The 17,815-nt window shown below is 51.1% G+C and overlaps 1 protein-coding gene across 2 annotated transcripts; it reads left to right on the top strand.

Moving 5' to 3' along the window:
• The first annotated feature begins 1,695 nt into the window (after positions 1-1,695).
• LOC122385399 (casein kinase I-like) lies at positions 1,696-17,572 on the top strand. 2 transcript variants are annotated; one of them, XM_043373675.1, is made up of 8 exons: positions 1,713-2,013; positions 4,094-4,200; positions 8,769-8,994; positions 9,446-9,585; positions 12,364-12,442; positions 14,629-14,917; positions 15,352-15,392; positions 16,786-17,572. In XM_043373675.1, the coding sequence occupies exons 1-7, from the start codon at positions 1,900-1,902 to the stop codon at positions 15,360-15,362; spliced, it is 966 nt and encodes a 321-aa protein (XP_043229610.1). In that variant the 5' UTR covers positions 1,713-1,899; the 3' UTR covers positions 15,363-15,392; positions 16,786-17,572. The 2 variants fall into 2 exon arrangements, with proteins under 2 accessions (XP_043229698.1, XP_043229610.1); XM_043373763.1 differs by lacking the exon at positions 15,352-15,392 and having other exon boundaries at positions 1,696-2,013.
• Positions 17,573-17,815: the final 243 nt, after the last annotated feature.

Genomic DNA, 17,815 nt, shown 5'->3' with positions numbered 1-17,815 from the left:
CAGATGGGGAAGGCTGTAATCCTCCAGATCAGTTACAAAAAATCCTCCAGATTCCTCCAAATCCTATTGGTAGATATAGAAAGGCGGTCTTGGACGCTGCGGGGGGCTATACCCCCAAAAAAGTTTCACCAAATTCTAAAAACTCATCGGATTTCGAATCCTTTCGCACTGCTGTGCAGTTTAAAAGATACCTTTTCTTATAAAAGCTGTTTAGTTTTCCTATTATAAAAAACGAATATTTTCGTCGATTTCGGGTGCTGCAGGGGGGCCGGGGGCATTTGCCCCAAATGTCCCCCTTAGACAGCCAGTAGTTTGGTACCCTCGACCCTCGTAGATATAGCTACAGACTGAGACATTCTGCAGTCTCACGGTGAGGCGTGATATATCCTAACGGGTAGGGTGACGCTGGGCAGGAAAATGCCTTTTTAGTATTGAATGTGTTATATTTTTCCATGAAATTGAATATAATAATCGGGCGACAAATCCTCCAGATTTTCCTCCAGAATCAAAAATCCTCCAAAAGCGAAATTTGTCCGCAAATAGAGTTCAAAATCCTCCAGATTTGCGGAAATCCTCCAAATCTGGCAGCACTGCCTCAGCCGGCGACATGCTACTCTTAGCAGGACTCTAACTGCCATATTTATTATCGGATTAACTAGAAATTCCCCATACATACTCAAAAATGTATGTTCTTTCGTATAGTGAAGATCAAAAGACGTGAAGATATCGTTGCGTGATAATGTTTTCGTTGAATTTATTTCATGATGCATTTCCACACGGCTCAAAATTCACCGCAAAATACCGTTTGCCTGAGACACTTTTACAATGTAACGTGAATGCTTGACTACGATGACTATGCATTTCCATTCTCGCAGAGTTTGGGATATCACTAATCAGCAATCATTCATTTCAGAAAGTGTACACAAGCAAGCATGTCTTGACTCTGTCTTTCAAGGTCACGCGCGGTTGCGTGATGTTGATGCATGAAAACGGTTTGCCGCGAAAGTTATGAATGGCCCACTCCAATTTTTTCACAGATGGTTGGGAACATTGTGACGGACATAATATGTAAAAATTACCCAAATCGAAGGTGGCGTGTTTTTTGCTATTTAAATTTTTCTGTTTTAATTCAAGGTCAAATGCATTTCAAGGTCACTTCAATTTAATTTTATAATTAAAAATCAAAGCCTTATCAATTGCCTACAAGACCCTGTTAATATCATTTTGATACCAGAAAAGGAACCAGAGTTATAAGCATTTAAAAAAATGATGTGTGGCATTTTTGGCTATATTCGATGACCTATATCTCGGCGATACGTTATCAAATTTCGAAAATATTATAAGTAACTCAGTTTTGAACCATGCCCAGTCTGCCTACAAATTTTCAAAAAAATCGAAGGGGATGACGGATTTCGGTGTTTGATTTGACGTGGAATGCCCCAATCGGATATGAATCGGATGCAATATTGCATGTGAAATGGCTCGAAAATTAAATATACTTTGTCACGAAATTCAAAATTATATTATTCGGTATTAACTTTGGCTGTTGCAGTGAGTTCTGTCATTTTAATAAATGGAGGTTTTCACTGTGGCTGGACTCAATCTCATCTCATCAAATGCTAATAAATTAGCAGCCGCAATCTAGTGCGAAGCTAGGTTTGTAGTGAATACGTGGCGTAGTTCCTAAGTCATATACTAGATGTCAGCACTGATCAGAGCACTCGGCTGGGCAAGCTATTTCCCAACAGCACTAGAATTCAGTGCCGCACCCTTCCCCACTCGCTGTCGGTCGTGCGGTCCTCTGTTCTTGGTTCTTCCGGCCAACTTTCGTTCGTTCCTCGCGGCGCAGGGGAACGATGACGCATTAAATTGTTCTAAATTCTGTCATATTTGCCCATCATGTCTTTGAGAAGCAAGGACTTCGTTGCTGCGGGCAAATACAAAGCTATCCGTAAAATTGGAAGTGGCTCCTTCGGTGAAATCTACACAGGGATCAACACGACTAATGGAGAGGTAATTTGTGGATGCTGATTTGGAATAAATGCAGTTATTTTTGTGTCTGAAAATTATGTTTTCCGATGCATCCATGTATCCATTGCTTTTGCATCCTAAAAAGTGACATTTTGAATTGTCAGCCAGGTGATTGGCATTGCTTATGATCCATTACCAAATATTTTTTATGCCAGGTCATCATGGTTCGTCCTTTACCTTCCGTTACCTGTGCTGATCGCCTGTTTCCCCTTTTAGCTGAGTTTATTTTTGGTTAAGTGATCATTTTGTTGTGTATAACTACATGTTTCCTTTGTTGAGAAACAGCTTGCTGTTCTATATTATTGCACCTGTGGCTGTTTTGCCTAGAACTAGTGTTTTGTACAATCATTATTAAATATTTGGTATTTATGATGGATGTTTTGTTAGTCCAGTCTGACTATCTACCTATATCCCTACTGTAGTCTGTACCTTACCTTGCTTATCAGCTATTGGTAACAGGAATTTGGAATGCTGCAGCCCACACTCTGAAGCATCCCAATCTTGTCAAGCTCCCTGAACTAAGGATTCCCATGGATGGTACTATAGGGTGGACTCGTGGAGTATGTGATTTGGTTCCAGTATTTGTCCAATGTGGCCTTAAAGTTGAACATGTTGAAAGTGCATGCTAGGGTCATATCATATCTTACTATGACTTGTATCATAACCTGTGATGGCTATATGTTATTTCATTCCCTATGTTATGGCTGCAATCCTAGTTGTTAGGTAGGCACCTATCTTCCTTCTTTCTAGTTGAATAGTTTCCCTGACCTTAGTTCATGGCAGCAGATTGCTAGTTGCTGCTAATTTGTTTCATGAGATGAGTTGAAAGGTTGAGATTCAGATTCAGATATGTATTCATCGAGGGTCCACAGCAAAAAGTGGCTTTTCACCTGACACGTAAAGCAGATAAAACCGACAAAACATAGGGTAAGTAGACATGGTATGGCATCATCATAGCACACACAAATCACGCACACGACATTCACACCAATATCACCTCAGTGACGTCTGGTAAGAATCGCGTTTTTTGCCTCTCGACGGAACGATGGCAAATACGGATCCAAGTTCATGTCATTGAACATCGAGACCCCCCTGATACACAGTCGGCGCCTCCCCGTTAGGTTACCTCCATGTGGATGATGTCATGCTAATGAAGCCCAAACCTGGCCTTTCAGTAACTGTCTAATGGCTTGAACTTTTCGGCAATTTGAAAGAAAATAATGATTCTGGCTGTGAGCTATGTGATGCTGAGTTTTGATTCACAACTGTGTGGTGTGTACTGTGTATGTCAGGTCAAATGAAGCTGTTAATCTGCTTGCACTGCTGGCACTCAGCAACAAAACTGCTGAATTGAATGTCAGCCAATATCAGGGTATTCCAGAGAGTTGATGTTTCTATGGGAACTGAGAGTTAGTAGCTGCTGGCAGCATGCCTTGAAATGGCCCTTGAGTAGAATTTCTGAAAAAGGTTAAGTTAAATGTAGATATTTGGATTTATGCAGGACAAATATATTGTGTAGTAGCTTTAAATCCAGAAGCTATCTAATTCCAAGCTACCTTCGAGTGTGTGGGTTTGATTGTTTGCTATGAGTTGATGTATGCTCAGTTTAAAGTGAATTACTTTGTTAAGAATTATGGATTATTGATTTGTAAAGTTGATGTTTAATATTACTTTAATTTGTTTTCAAGTTTCCCATACTTTACTTATAATCAATTACAGATTGGAACATGTACCTAACCAAGATGACACCCTAGGTGATTGTGTAATTCTTGATTTTGCCTGCCCTGTGCTTAGCAGGTGCCTTTGTATCTAACATGCTTTTAGTGTTTTTTGTTCTGTCCAGTTAAATCAAAGCCAGCGGTGGTTTGGACTAACAAATGCTGCAGAGCAGTTTGATGACTGATGGTGTATCATTGCATTTTTTACTGAAAGTTTTTGTTTCTTGTTTGCAGTGCTTTTATGACATTACCTTTATTTGTTCTGGGCACGGTGCTTCCACTTGCTTTTAACTGGCACTTCATTGCCCCATTCATGCTCTTGACTATGGATCTTTGTGTTTCAGGAGGTAGCATTGAAACTAGAACCAATCAATGCACGACATCCACAACTGCTCTATGAAAGCAAGCTCTACAAAATCCTACAGGGTGGAATAGGAATCCCACATTTCAGGTGAGTTTGTTGACCTCTTGCCCATCACCTTTACCTGCAAGGAATGGCGTATTTGTTAGAAGTGTCTTGTCAAATACGCATTGTGTGTTGAGAATGCATGTAGGTACGTTATCTGTATTTTTGACCTAGAGTTCACCTGCTGATCAGATGCCTGTTGGACAGCTGGGGTGCTGCGGTGTAGTTACCATAAACACTGGACAACAGCTGGGGTGCTCTGGTGCTGTTACCACTAGACAGCTGGGGTGCTCTGGTGCTGTTACCACTGGACAGCTGAGGTGCTCTGGTGCTGTTACCACTGGACAGCTGAGGTACTCTGGTGCTGTTACCACTGGACAGCTGAGGTGCCCTGGTGCTGTTACCACTGGACAACAGCTGAGGTGCCCTGGTGCTGTTACCACTGGACAGCTGAGGTGCACTGGTGCTGTTACCACTGGACAGCAGCCTGGGGTGCTCTGGCATTGTTACCACTGGACATTGAAGACATTTTCAATTACATGCAGTGTCAGGCAGTTTCAAACGTTTGAAGAATTGATCAAACACATTTCCCAGCATTTTGAATGTGTCTTGTACACTTGCTCAAGCACAGCTACATATTGTCTTTCAAAGTGTGGTTCTAATTAGGGAGACATAGTCACACATCATGCTTGTAAAGCACATCTGGTAAGGTGAAATGTCCAGCTGTCTAGGCTCTCCCCCTGGGGATGGGTCTGGACTAGTGTGTCCTCACTGGATTCTGGTGTCTTATCAACTGGTTTTATGTTGCACAGATGACACCACACTTTCCCACCTGTTTGCCTTTTGATAGGTTTGGGTATATTTCCATCACAAATAGATTGAATGGGATTTAGATGCTTATGTTTTGCTAAATATGTAGATGTAAGTGTACCTATCAATATAGGTTCTGATCTGACATTTTCCCTGTAACCTTATGTGGATTAATGCTCTCATAGATATGGAACGGGTGATGCGTTGGTGCTATGCTCGAAATAGGTACATAATTTGGTTGATGAGTACAGCAGGGTTGTATATTGCAGTGGTGTTAGTGTACCTCCTCCACGAATTTGCCCCAACTACCTATTCCACAAATTTGCCCAAATTAAGTTGCAGCAGCTGGCAGTTTTGATACTTCCAGGCCTCACCTCCATGTAGTGGCCACTACTGTGGGAACTATTCTCACCTGTTGGGGCTCACCAAGCCTGTCAGCCCAAAGGATGGGCAAAAGGCAGGAGAACTCAGGGTCAAAGGATACTCTATTTATAATGAGAGCATGTGGGTAAAAGAAAGGTTACATGGACAGTCAGATCTGGAGCATCCACATAAAAATCTTGGAATAAACTGCCTGGAAATGAGGGATATTTGACAGAGCTGCTCATTTCCTACTAACTTGCAGGCTGGTACAGCTGGTCACAAACTGCACCTCGTAAAGCTGGCCAGTTGATGCTTTGCTGACATCAAACCCTAGGTACATACCACCAGTATAACGCCTTTTGGGGCGACTAACGGAGCGAGCGAGAGGGTGGGCCTTGCACGTGCGAAATTGCGAGGGGTATCTCCAACTGACTTGTGCACGGCACCCTACTAACCGGTCGCTAGCGATGTGCCAAATTTGAGCACAATCGGCCCAGCCGTTCTCGAGATCTGGAAGCGGCACCCTGCACGTGCGCACGTGCAAAATGGGTCCCAACTGACTTGTGCACGGCACCCTACTAACTGGTCCCTAACTGTGTATCAAATTTGAGCGCCATCGGTCCAGCCGTTCTCGAGATCTGGAAACGACCCCTGCACGTGCGCACGTGCAGCAGCACCCCAACTCTAGCACATGGATATGCAGTGCCTAGTGGGTGCCTACCTACATGCCAACTTTCAGCGCAATCGGCCAAGTAGTTATCGAGATATTGCAACAATTACAAAACTGAGACCTCTTGGTTTTGCACGTGGCACGTGCATAAGGGGTCACCCACATCCATCGGGAATAGTCCAATACTTGGTAGAAGGAATGAAGCTACCCAATAAAAATTACCGCGTGTAAATCGGTCAAGTGGTTCCTGAGATATAAGCCTCGCAAAAGCGTCCGCACGGCTGGCCGCTCATACTCAGAAATTTCCGTTATTCTACGTAAGACTCCGCTCGCTTCGCTCGCTCCGTAACTAATTAATGTACCTTCCAGCACCCTGTTCCATCTCTGATAAGTTTGTCTGATGTCGGGCTTTCTAAATTGATCTGGTATCCGTGCATTGCTTATTTGTCATGCATTTTAGGATGTCTGACAAGGAGTTCAGTCGCATTAGACTCTGTCCGCTGTGGATAGTCTGTACTAGGTGGGAGAGAGCTCACTATCGGTGGGAGAGAGCTCCAGTCCGCTGTAATTACAGTGAGCAGTACCAGAGCTGTGTCTTGGTTTGGTGGGCACAACATCTTTGCCTTCTGAATTCTCAGAGAAATCCACCTCAATTTCCCAATGAAGCAGAAAAATCCTGGTATATGCATTGTTATACTGTTAACTTCAGTGTTATTTACATTTCTCTTAGATTCACTTCGAGATAATGGGGACATATGTCTCACTGTGGCTAATTATTGAAATATTATCAAATGTGCTGCATGGGAGCAGATACATTGCTTTGCCCTGTAACCCGGGCACTATTCGGGCGCCCGTTATTATCAGCAGCCTGCTGGCGTTTTTCAGCTTCCCGCTGGTCAATTTCACGTGGTCTGTGCGGTTGGTAAATGAGAGGCTGAGGAACGCTAACATGGAACCACCATATATATGGGAAAACCGGCAGCGTGCTGATGCGTGCAGCGTGCAGCGTGCTGAAGGACGACACCGCGCACCGCTCCAATGTTTATTTCGTGGATTTTTACTGGGTGGACACAGCCAGGTCACCCACCTGCCCCGTCCAACTTCTTAGGAATGAATGATTGATTGCGCAGTTATCCTTTAATTAGTCTAACAGTTTGTTTACGACACATAGCAAACACCTTTCATATAAATGGTGTACTTATGCTTAGAAAGCTCATTTTATGTAGTGACCAATTATAATGTCGCATGATATTGTCCTATGTCCAATTATGAGAAAATTATATTATACTGCCTTAGCTTTCACTGGTAAGATTTACGAACCGTTTAGAATATTGATAAATGTTGCTTTAAGACTGATTGGCATCGTTGTTTTGCGCTCCTCGTTTTGGAACGAGGATTCAGATTTGCATGTTGCATGTTCTTTCCTGCACTTATTCTGCAGAATAGTCTGGTAGTGGTAGGCAATCTGAGTATGCTTTTTGTGCAAATAGTTCAGCTGTAAGACTGAGCATAATTTCATAAGTGTTTATTGTGCATAAGGTTCACCAGGGGAGCTGTAAATAGTTTTTTGGCAGATGGTTCGCCACCGAGGCTGAGGATAGTTTTGTGTGTGTGTGTGTTTTTTTTTTAATTTAGTCCGAACCTTTTGATGGGAAGGATTCGCAAGGACAGAGCCACCGCTAAGCGAAGCTTGTTGCGGTGACCCTGCCCTCTACCCTCCGATCGCGCAATTCCAGTTCTATGGCAGAATTTAGAGTCCAAAGTTTAACGTGCGCACATAGCCGCGCACGGCCGGTCCCCTCACTGACTTCACCTGGCTACGGCCTGCCACCAACCGCAACCATACCTGTCAGAAGGCCCATAAATGTCAAGCGCCCATCGCGCTTCGAACCCGGACTGTTGTAACCGGGAACGCGTGCTCTCACCACGCGGAGTCCAACGCTCTACCAACTGAGCTATGGGACCGGCAAACTAAAATTTATAAAAAGGCCTAAATTTATAAATAAAAAATGTGTGCAGATGATTTGGCAAGAAGTCTGAGCGCGTGCGTTTTCTGTGCAGATGATTTGGCAAGTCTGAGCGGGCGTGTGTTTTCTGTGCAGATGGTTCGGCAGGGAGTCTGAGCGGGCGTGTGTTTTTTGTGCAGATGGTTCGGCAGGAAGTCTGAGCGGGCGTGTGTTTTCTGTGCAGATGGTTCGGCAGGGAGTCTGAGCGGGCGTGTGTTTTTTCTGCGCAGATGGTTCGGCAGGGAGTCTGAGCGGGCGTGTGTTTTTTGTGCAGATGGTTCGGCAGGAAGTCTGAGCGGGCGTGTGTTTTCTGTGCAGATGGTTCGGCAGGGAGTCTGAGCGGGCGTGTGTTTTTTCTGCGCAGATGGTTCGGCAGGGAGTCTGAGCGGGCGTGTATTTTTTGTGCAGATGGTTCGGCAGGAAGTCTGAGCGGGCGTGTGTTTTCTGTGCAGATGGTTCGGCAGGGAGTCTGAGCGGGCGTGTGTTTTTTCTGCGCAGATGGTTCGGCAGGGAGTCTGAGCGGGCGTGTGTTTTTTGTGCAGATGGTTCGGCAGGAAGTCTGAGCGGGCGTGTGTTTTCTGTGCAGATGGTTCGGCAGGGAGTCTGAGCGGGCGTGTGTTTTTTCTGCGCAGATGGTTCGGCAGGGAGTCTGAGCGGGCGTGTGTTTTTTTTGCAGATGGTTCGGCAGGGTCTGAGCGGGCGTGTGTTTTCTGCGCAGATGGTTCGGCAGGGAGTCTGAGCGGGCGTGTGTTTTTTCTGCGCAGATGGTTCGGCAGGGAGGCCGAGTACTGGGTGCTGGTGATGGACCTGCTGGGGCCGTCACTGGAGGACCTGTTCAACTTCTGCTCGCGGCAGTTCACCGTGAAAACGGTGCTCATGCTGGCTGACCAGATGGTCGGCCGGGTCGAGTACATCCACAGCAAAAACTTCATCCACCGCGATATCAAGCCAGACAACTTCCTCATGGGCATTGGCAGGCACTGCAACAAGGTTAGTGCGGAATTCAGAAAGGTGCTCTTCTGTACAGGACATTTTTAAAACTCATTTTCTAGAGTTGTCCACCTTTGAGGTTATTATTTTCAGATTCGTTTTATTTCAAATGCATTGCTTGGTAAACTTTATTATTGGGTTTCTCATAGAGCCATTTTAGTTTTTGGATATGCTACTCTGTCTTCAGACTGTGTGTATGGCTGTGACCATAATCGAGCTTAGCCGCCGGCTATGACTGGGCTTGGTCATTGGTCGTGGCTAGGCTCAGTCATTGATGAGTCTGGGCTCGGCCATTGGTCGTGACTTGGCTCGGCCATTGGTCGTGGCTGGACTCAGTCATTGGTCGGGGCTGGGCGCCGCCGCTGGCTGTGGCTGGGCCCGGCCATTCGGCTGTGCCCGTGGCCACCGGTGCCGTCAGACGTGTGAACGCGGTGCTGACCCGCCGTTGCAGCTGTTCGTGATAGACTTCGGTCTGGCCAAGAAGTTCCGCGACAGCCGCTCGCGCGTGCACATCCCGTACCGAGAGGACAAGAACCTGACGGGCACGGCGCGGTACGCCAGCATCAACGCCCACCTGGGCATCGAGCAGAGGTACGGACAGTGGGCAGAAGGACGGACGGTGGGCAGAGGGACGAGCGGGGACAGAGGTACGGACAGTGGGCAGAGGGACGAGCGGGGACAGAGGGACGGACAGTGGACAGAGGGACGGACAGTGGCCAGAGGGTCGAGCGGGGACAGAGGGACGAGTAGGGACAGAGGGACGAGCGGGGACAGAGGTACGGATGGTGGGTCAGGGACCGGGTACGGTTGGCTGGGCAGAGGGCAGGGGGCAGAGGTATTTCCGGCGCTGGGTCCGCCGTGGCCACCACCGGACGGAACTCTGTACTATGCTGGCCAACCCATCGCTTTCTTAAAGTGACCATCCCATTCCCACCGTAACATGAGTTTTGAGTTGAGATAGCCAAATTGGGGTCCCTGGCTTGCAATTACCGGTTTGGACACTCACAACATCGAGAAATGCCTTAAATAGGAAAAAGTTGAGTTCAAAGTCTGCAGCACTCGAATTCAGAGGGGCTTATGCATTTGAGTGCCTTCTCTGACTTTGTAACGTCAGCGGAGCTCTAGCGATTTTTTTTTTAAATCTGCTACGGACCAAGTACGCTATGCACGTCTCTGTTTATACGTGCCGAAAAGCTGCTGTATGTGAGAAGCGCTGATGACGTCTCGTTATTTCCTCTGTGCGTCGTGTGGTTCACTGCCGCGCAGCGGGGGGGGGGGGGGGAGGCGGTGGCAGGCGGTGCGCCTGGTACAGCTCCTACACGGAGCTGCGGCGCGGACGTGTCGCCCCGCCGGCAGCGGGCGGCTGGAGCGAGACCGCAGAGCGACCGGTCCGCTATTTCTGCTCCGTCATTATGCAGTCGAGAGACACTGGCGAGTCAGCCAACCATCATCCACCTTTTCCAAATTATGTTTGATTGCGTGCTTCTTCGAGGGTAAAAAAGCATCCCAGTAGTTGATGGGTGCATTTAGCATTGTGAGATCACCATTAGCCTGATCCGTCAACTTGAGCTGGTATCGATATCAGTTCGGCAGTCCGACATCCCGGCGTAGTAGCGGCCGCCGAAATGCTGCCTGTCTGTCTATGCGCTGCCCGGGGTCTCAGGGTGTTTACCATGGCTTTGTTTAACCAGGCAGCCGTATTGTCATGTAAAGCATTCAGCACAATCGTGCTCTTCAGAACCTGACATCAGTTTTTTTTTTAGCTTACATTGGCGAGTGCACATGTCAAAGACTGTTGTGTGTATCATTGTTTCATAAACGCTGAGAGGTGTGCGTTTATAGCATCCATGTCTTTATTACGGCGGCGGCCCAGCAGGTCGGTCCGTTTCGATGATCGGCTGCAGATGCCAGCGCGAACGGTCCCCTGTTCAGATAGGGGAGAGTGGGGTAATTTGGCCGGTGGTGTAAATTGGCCGCCCCCACCTGTACGATGTCTAATAAAAGTGAATGAAATAACTCTAGTCTCTGTTCATTTGTCATGGGTAGAAATAACTGGAGGAAAAATGTCAAAACTTTGCCCCTCGTAGTTTTATTCAAAATTAATAAAACGTTAATTTCATTAGAAAATGGTAACTTTTACTTCTGTTCACAAAGTTGTATAACATGTAGTATTTGGGCTAAAAACGAATTCAGACATTATAGCGCCATTCTTGGGGGTGTTCAGCGGTTCCAAGAGCAATTTTATCTAATTCCGTATAGTCGTGATGACTTTATAGACATAAATTTTCAGAATGGCAAAATGGGGTAATTTGGCCGGGACTAGCGGGGTAACTTGGCCGGTGCGCTCATGGTCACTATGCTGGGACGGCCGAGTTTTCATGGTCAATTGTACCATAAATGACATGATTCATGACCAACTTTGACTACTTTGATGCCTTACTTCCGATTGGTCAACTGTAAGAGCATGTGACGTCATCAAAGGTTATCAAACGTTTTTTGCTAATAAATCCTTACATAAAAATGGTACAGCCGCACAAATGGTCTCATTCTGTTCAGCTCGCCAAGGCGCATCGAATGATATGCATGATGACCTTGAAATCACGTGACCTTGAGGTCAAGCGACCTGATGCAACGTGACCTGAGGTCAACCTTTGACCTTGACCTTCTCAAGGTCAAGACATATATCTTTCGATGCGGACTGACGAGAGAATTACGATGGTACTCTAAGTTTTGGCCTAGCGTGATTACTTCAAAAGTTATTCGTAAAAAACTGTCTTCGCATCTAGAGCCGCTAATTTGGCTATTTTGAACCCTGTGACCCCTGAGTCAACCTCCAAAAATGCGGCAAATGCGTCATAGGACACACGTCATTGCTGAATCTGAAGCTGACTCGCAATATAACAGAAAATCCCGACCGCAAACTAACACCGGCCAAATTGCCCCACACCCCCGGCCAAATAACCGTGCTAGTGGGGCAATTTGGCCGCCTTGCAAACCTTTGTTATACGTCACAATTTCAATATAAGTAATTACTCTATCATTTCAAGTTCACTGTCCAGTAAAGTAAAATGAATGTGACACCTGCCAGCGTTGAGAAAATGCAGAAATGTGTCGTCAATTTTAAGTTATATCGTTTTCTAAAAAAAGCCGCCAAATTACCCCACTCTTCCCTACATTCGTTAGTGCAGGCCTCGGCATATATTATGCGCCCGTTGTTGGAAGCCCTATACGCTGGTCTCCGGCTCGCGCGTAATGAGCTGCTGTGGTGGCGCCGTAGCCGGCCGCGGCTGCTGAACGTTGTGACGCCCGTCGTGGGCAGTTAATATCGTGGATCGGTCCCCTGACTGTGTGTGTGTCTCTGTCTGGCAGTCGGCGGGACGACATGGAGTCGTTGGGCTACGTGCTGGTCTACTTCCGGAAGGGCAGTCTCCCCTGGCAGGGCCTGAAGGTGAGATAATGGCAGTATCCAGTGGCGGGGGCTGAGAGGGAGTGGCAGTGACAGTCTCCCCTGGCAGGGTCTGAAGGTGAGATAGTGACGGACTCCCCTGGCAGTGTCTGAAGGTGAGGGAGTGGCAGTGACAGTCTCCCCTGGCAGGGTCTGAAGGTGAGATGATGACTGACTCCCCTGGCAGGGTCTGAAGGTGAGGGAGTGGCAGTGGCAGCCTCCCCTGGCAGGGTCTGAAGGTGAGATAATGACGAACTCCCCTGGCAGGGTCTGAAGGTGAGATGATGACTGACTCCCCTGGCAGGGTCTGAAGGTGAGGGAGTGGCAGTGGCAGCCTCCCCTGGCAGGGTCTGAAGGTGAGATAATGGCAGCATCCAGTGGCGGGGACTGAGAGGGAGTGGCAGTGGCAGCCTCCCCTGGCAGGGTCTGAAGGTGAGATAATGGCAGCATCCAGTGGCGGGGACTGAAAGGGAGTGGCAGTGGCAGCCTCCCCTGGCAGGGTCTGAAGGTGAGATAATGGCAGTATCCAGTGGCGGGGACTGAGAGGGAGTGGCAGTGGCAGCCTCCCCTGGCAGGGTCTGAAGGTGAGATAATGGCAGTATCCAGTGGCGGGGACTGAGAGGGAGTGGCAGTGGCAGCCTCCCCTGGCAGGGTCTGAAGGTGAGATAATGGCAGTATCCAGTGGCGGGGACTGAGAGGGAGTGGCAGTGGCAGCCTCCCCTGGCAGGGTCTGAAGGTGAGATAATGGCAGTATCCAGTGGCGGGGACTGAGAGGGAGTGGCAGTGGCAGCCTCCCCTGGCAGGGCCTGAAGGTGAGATAATGGCAGTATCCAGTGGCGGGGACTGAGAGGGAGTGGCAGTGGCAGCCTCCCCTGGCAGGGTCTGAAGGTGAGATAATGGCAGTATCCAGTGGCGGGGACTGAGAGGGAGTGGCAGTGGCAGTCTCCCCTGGCAGGGCCTGAAGGTGAGATAATGGCAGTATCCAGTGGCGGGGACTGAGAGGGAGTGGCAGTGGCAGCCTCCCCTGGCAGGGTCTGAAGGTGAGATAGTGACCGACTCCCCTGGCAGGGACTGAAGGTGAGGCAGTGGCAGCCTCCCCTGGCAGGGTCTGAAGGTGAGATAGTGACGGACTCCCCTGGCAGGGTCTGAAGGTGAGGGAGTGGCAGTGGCAGCCTCCCCTGGCAGGGTCTGAAGGTGAGATAATGACGAACTCCCCTGGCAGGGTCTGAAGGTGAGGGAGTGGCAGTGGCAGCCTCCCCTGGCAGGGTCTGAAGGTGAGATGATGACTGACTCCCCTGGCAGGGTCTGAAGGTGAGGGAGTGGCAGTGGCAGCCTCCCCTGGCAGGGTCTGAAGGTGAGAGAATGACGGACTCCCCTGGCAGGGTCTGAAGGTGAGATAGTGACCGACTCCCCTGGCAGGGACTGAAGGTGAGGCAGTGGCAGCCTCCCCTGGCAGGGTCTGAAGATGAGATAGTGACTGACTCCCCTGGCAGTGTCTGAAGGTGAGGGAGTGGCAGTGACAGTCTCCCCTGGCAGGGTCTGAAGGTGAGATGATGACTGACTCCCCTGGCAGGGTCTGAAGGTGAGGGAGTGGCAGTGGCAGCCTCCCCTGGCAGGGTCTGAAGGTGAGATGATGACTGACTCCCCTGGCAGTGTCTGAAGGTGAGGGAGTGGCAGTGGCAGCCTCCCCTGGCAGGGTCTGAAGGTGAGATAGTGACCGACTCCCCTGGCAGGGACTGAAGGTGAGGCAGTGGCAGCCTCCCCTGGCAGGGTCTGAAGATGAGATAGTGACGGACTCCCCTGGCAGGGTCTGAAGGTGAGATAGTGACTGACTCCCCTGGCAGTGTCTGAAGGTGAGGGAGTGGCAGTGGCAGCCTCCGCTGGCAGCGACCGAGTGTGAACTGTCAAATGGGTGACGCCTGGCTCCGCCCGCGGGACTGAGTGCCGCTGGTCTCCCAGAGAGGGGCAGCAGCAGTCTGCTGAGCCGTCCGTCCATCCGGCGGCGCTGCGCCTCAAGTCTCCCGGACGGCGGCTTTTCCAGTCGGCTGGCCGCCGTCCGCTGTGCGCCGTGGTTTACGGCGCACAGCGGACCGGTGTATCTCTCTTGTGTGTGTCACCTAGCGCCGCTGACCCGCCGACCTCTGACCGTCCGCCCCGGCCCTCCCCCCCCCCCCCTCTCCGTCACACAGGCGGTCAACAAGAAGCAGAAGTACGAGCGCATCAGTGAGAAAAAGATGGCCACGCCGCTGGAAGTGCTCTGCAAGGGCTGTCCGGGCGAGTTCGCCATGTATCTCAACTACTGCCGCGGCCTGCGCTTCGAGGAGGCGCCCGACTACATGTACCTGCGCCAGCTGTTCCGCATCCTGTTCCGCACGCTGAACCACCAGTACGACTACACGTTCGACTGGACGATCCTGAAGCAGAACGGGATCGCGGCGCACGCCGGCCAGCCCAACCCGACCGCGGCCGTCCAGCCAGGTGAGCCGGCCGGCGGCCTGTGGGGCGCTGCCGGGTGGGTGGGCAGCGCCTGTCAGGGGGGCGGGGCCGGCGGCCTGTGGGGCGCGGCCCGGGGAGGGAGGGCCGGCGGTGCTGCGGGGATGCTGGGCCGTGCGGCGGGCTCCTGCTGAAACAGAGTCATTGTTCTTGGATACTGGGTTGGGTGGCCTTTCTGGTCTCGATTGTTTGGGTCTGGGACGGCTGGTGCGGATTGTGTGTGTGTGGGTGCGGCTGGCGCGGGGCCGGGGCGCGGCTTGTGTGTGCCCCGGACGGGTGGCGCGGCGCTCCGTTCGCCGCTGCTGTGGGTGGCGCCCGTCCTCGCACAATGGGGAGTCGGGGGAGGGCCCGCTGCGTGCCGCGCGCCACACCGTCTCTGTCGGCCGTCTACTACAATGGCGCTTCTTTCCGTGTTTCAGGAGTCAACTGAGCAAGTCTAGCCAGTGTAGGCAAGCGACCTGTAAGCAGGCAGTATATTCATGTGCTCTTTGTCGAGTCCTGTCCCTGTCGTGGTGGATGGCCCGTCTCCCACTGCCCGGCCCGCCGACTCCTGGTCCCGGGGGCCCGCCCCAGCGGATCTCTTGTAACGCTTCTGACCGGCTGTCGTCGCTCGCTGCCCTCACCCGTCACCCCTCACCCGTGCCCGGCCTGCACGTGCGCCCAGCCTGCACCCGCCGATCCTGGGAGTCTCCTTCCCTCCGTCCCTCCCTCAGCTCGGCACCTGCACGGGGACTAGCAGTGTCCATGGCGGGGCCCACGCGTCACCACTCGCACCCCCCCCCCCCCACACACCCCCCCCCCCTCCATTGTGACAGGGGGCGTCATCGGGAGGCGTTGCGTCATCTCTGGATGCGGCGATTGTGCAACGCGCCGGGCCGCTTTCAGTCAGCTGCTCAGTGCAGTCACGATTAGACCTCACAAGCGATAGAAAATTCTCAGATTCAGCCGATAACAAATGCCGGTCATTACTGGCTGTTTTGTCATTAATTGTATTTGGGGATCCAACCTCAATGCAAATACCCGCGATGGCTTGCGTAGGCTTTCAGTGTGTCGTTTCAATTCTAATCTATGTTAAAAATTGCACCCATAGTTTTGGATGTCCCGGCATGGTGCCTAGCAAGCACGTGGGGTGTCACCAAAATGCTGTCTTGGAAGCCAACCGGTGTATGCTTGATCCGAAAAAAACACCTTACTTACATTTTGCTCGATTTTGGAAAAGCGAGCTCAAAGACGAATTTCCAATGCCAACTGGACATCTCAGGGCAAATATTACCGCGTAAAACGTTCGTTGATCCACTCGTGCCGTTGATGTGGGTTGGTATTTGGTGCCGTGCTGGGAGGCCGCGGGGCGGGACTGCCACCCCGGCCACTCGATGTGCACGTGACTGCATGTGTCGGGCCCTGACTGATTCCCGGGTCCGATGTCGCCCCCTCCCTCCCTCCGCCCCGCTCGGACCGCCCCGACCCAGCCCGCACCCACTACACGTCCTGTCCACTCTGTATAACTTGTCTGTGTGCTACTGCTCGACATGAAACTCGTTACCGAGAGTCGTTCTTGTGTCGGTCTCAGTTTGTAGTGATCAGTCTAATTCTGTGGGTATCGGGGGCACATGTTTCGCTTTCTTCCGACTGATCAAAAGTTGCTGGCTGACGCCGATTTACCGTACATGGACGCGGACATAGCTAGCCATGTCCGTTTGAGTATCTCTGTCTGGAGGGGCAGTCTGTGCAGTGCCGGACTGGGGCGGGCTCTGTCCGTCCGCGGGGCGGCCGGCTGTGCGCGGGCCGGGCCGGGTCGGGGGCTCTGTGTGACCGTGTCTGACCGCCCGCTGACGCCCGCTCTGTGCCGGCAGGACGCTGATGACGGCCCGGCCACCCTGCGGCCCGGTGTCGCCCACCCAAGACAAGCTCTCGCTCTGGTGATATATAAATCCTAGTTGGCCGGTCGGCGGGCGGAGCCAGCGGCCGACCGGCCGGCCGGCGCCGCTGGCCGGGCGCGCAGACAGCGCCGCCGGCGGCCCGGCCCGGGCGCTGGAGAAATTTCACGTTACCAGGAGGTGGTGCGGGAGAACGCTGTGCGCCGTGCGTGCGGCCTGAACTGATACATACACACATACACACTGAGAGAGAGTGACTGGAGCGAGTGGAGCCGCGGTGCGCGTGTGTGCGTGTGACACGGAGTGTGTGAGAGTGAGTGAGTGCCGGGCGGGCGCGGCCGACGCGATCGTGTAGGTAACCGGGGACCGAGCGGCGCTCGCCACAGGTCGGCGGCGCGCCAGCCAGCCACCAGCCGACCGACAAACACCCTTTTTATCAGACGCAAATCAGCGGCGCGGCAGTTTTTAACATGTGTTGGCAATACATGTGATGAACAGTTTTCTCACATTCGGTGTATTGGCCGGGTGACCGCTAACGCGTCTGGTAATCTGCATTACTTTGTTTCTGAGTTCGTTGGTGTCAGTCTGTGTCACAAGATCTTCTTATTGTAGGACGTTTTGTAATAAAAGTTTAGTAAATCGTACCACTTCTCGTGTGCGACAGTTAGAAGCTCAGCTCGGGAGCCGGAAGTGTCGCATGACAAGGAGAATACCAGTGAAAATATTCGCAGTGCGGTAATACATCGTGTAACGTGTACGCTCACTCGACTGTTCATTCTTAGTTCACCGAGACGGGACCTTGGCGCAAAGTATGTGGGATACTCTGGCTACTGGTGGGTTTCGTTACGAACATGTTATTTTGCTCCTGCTCCTGCCAACTTGATCAAGGAGCTTGTAAATGCCGCCCTTACTCCTCGCCAGTGGATATTGCTCATTTCCTCTGTCCTCGCATCTCTGTCGTCTGCCGTGAACGGGTCCTGTCGATCTCGCGTAGGGCACTCCCGCT

The sequence above is a fragment of the Amphibalanus amphitrite genome, unplaced genomic scaffold (assembly GCF_019059575.1).
Source record: "Amphibalanus amphitrite isolate SeventyFive unplaced genomic scaffold, NRLGWU_Aamphi_draft 000001F_arrow, whole genome shotgun sequence".
NCBI classification, from domain to species: Eukaryota; Metazoa; Arthropoda; class Thecostraca; order Balanomorpha; family Balanidae; genus Amphibalanus; species Amphibalanus amphitrite.
The sequence above is the reverse complement of the archived record's forward strand: the minus strand, read 5'-3'. Positions and strand labels throughout refer to the sequence as shown.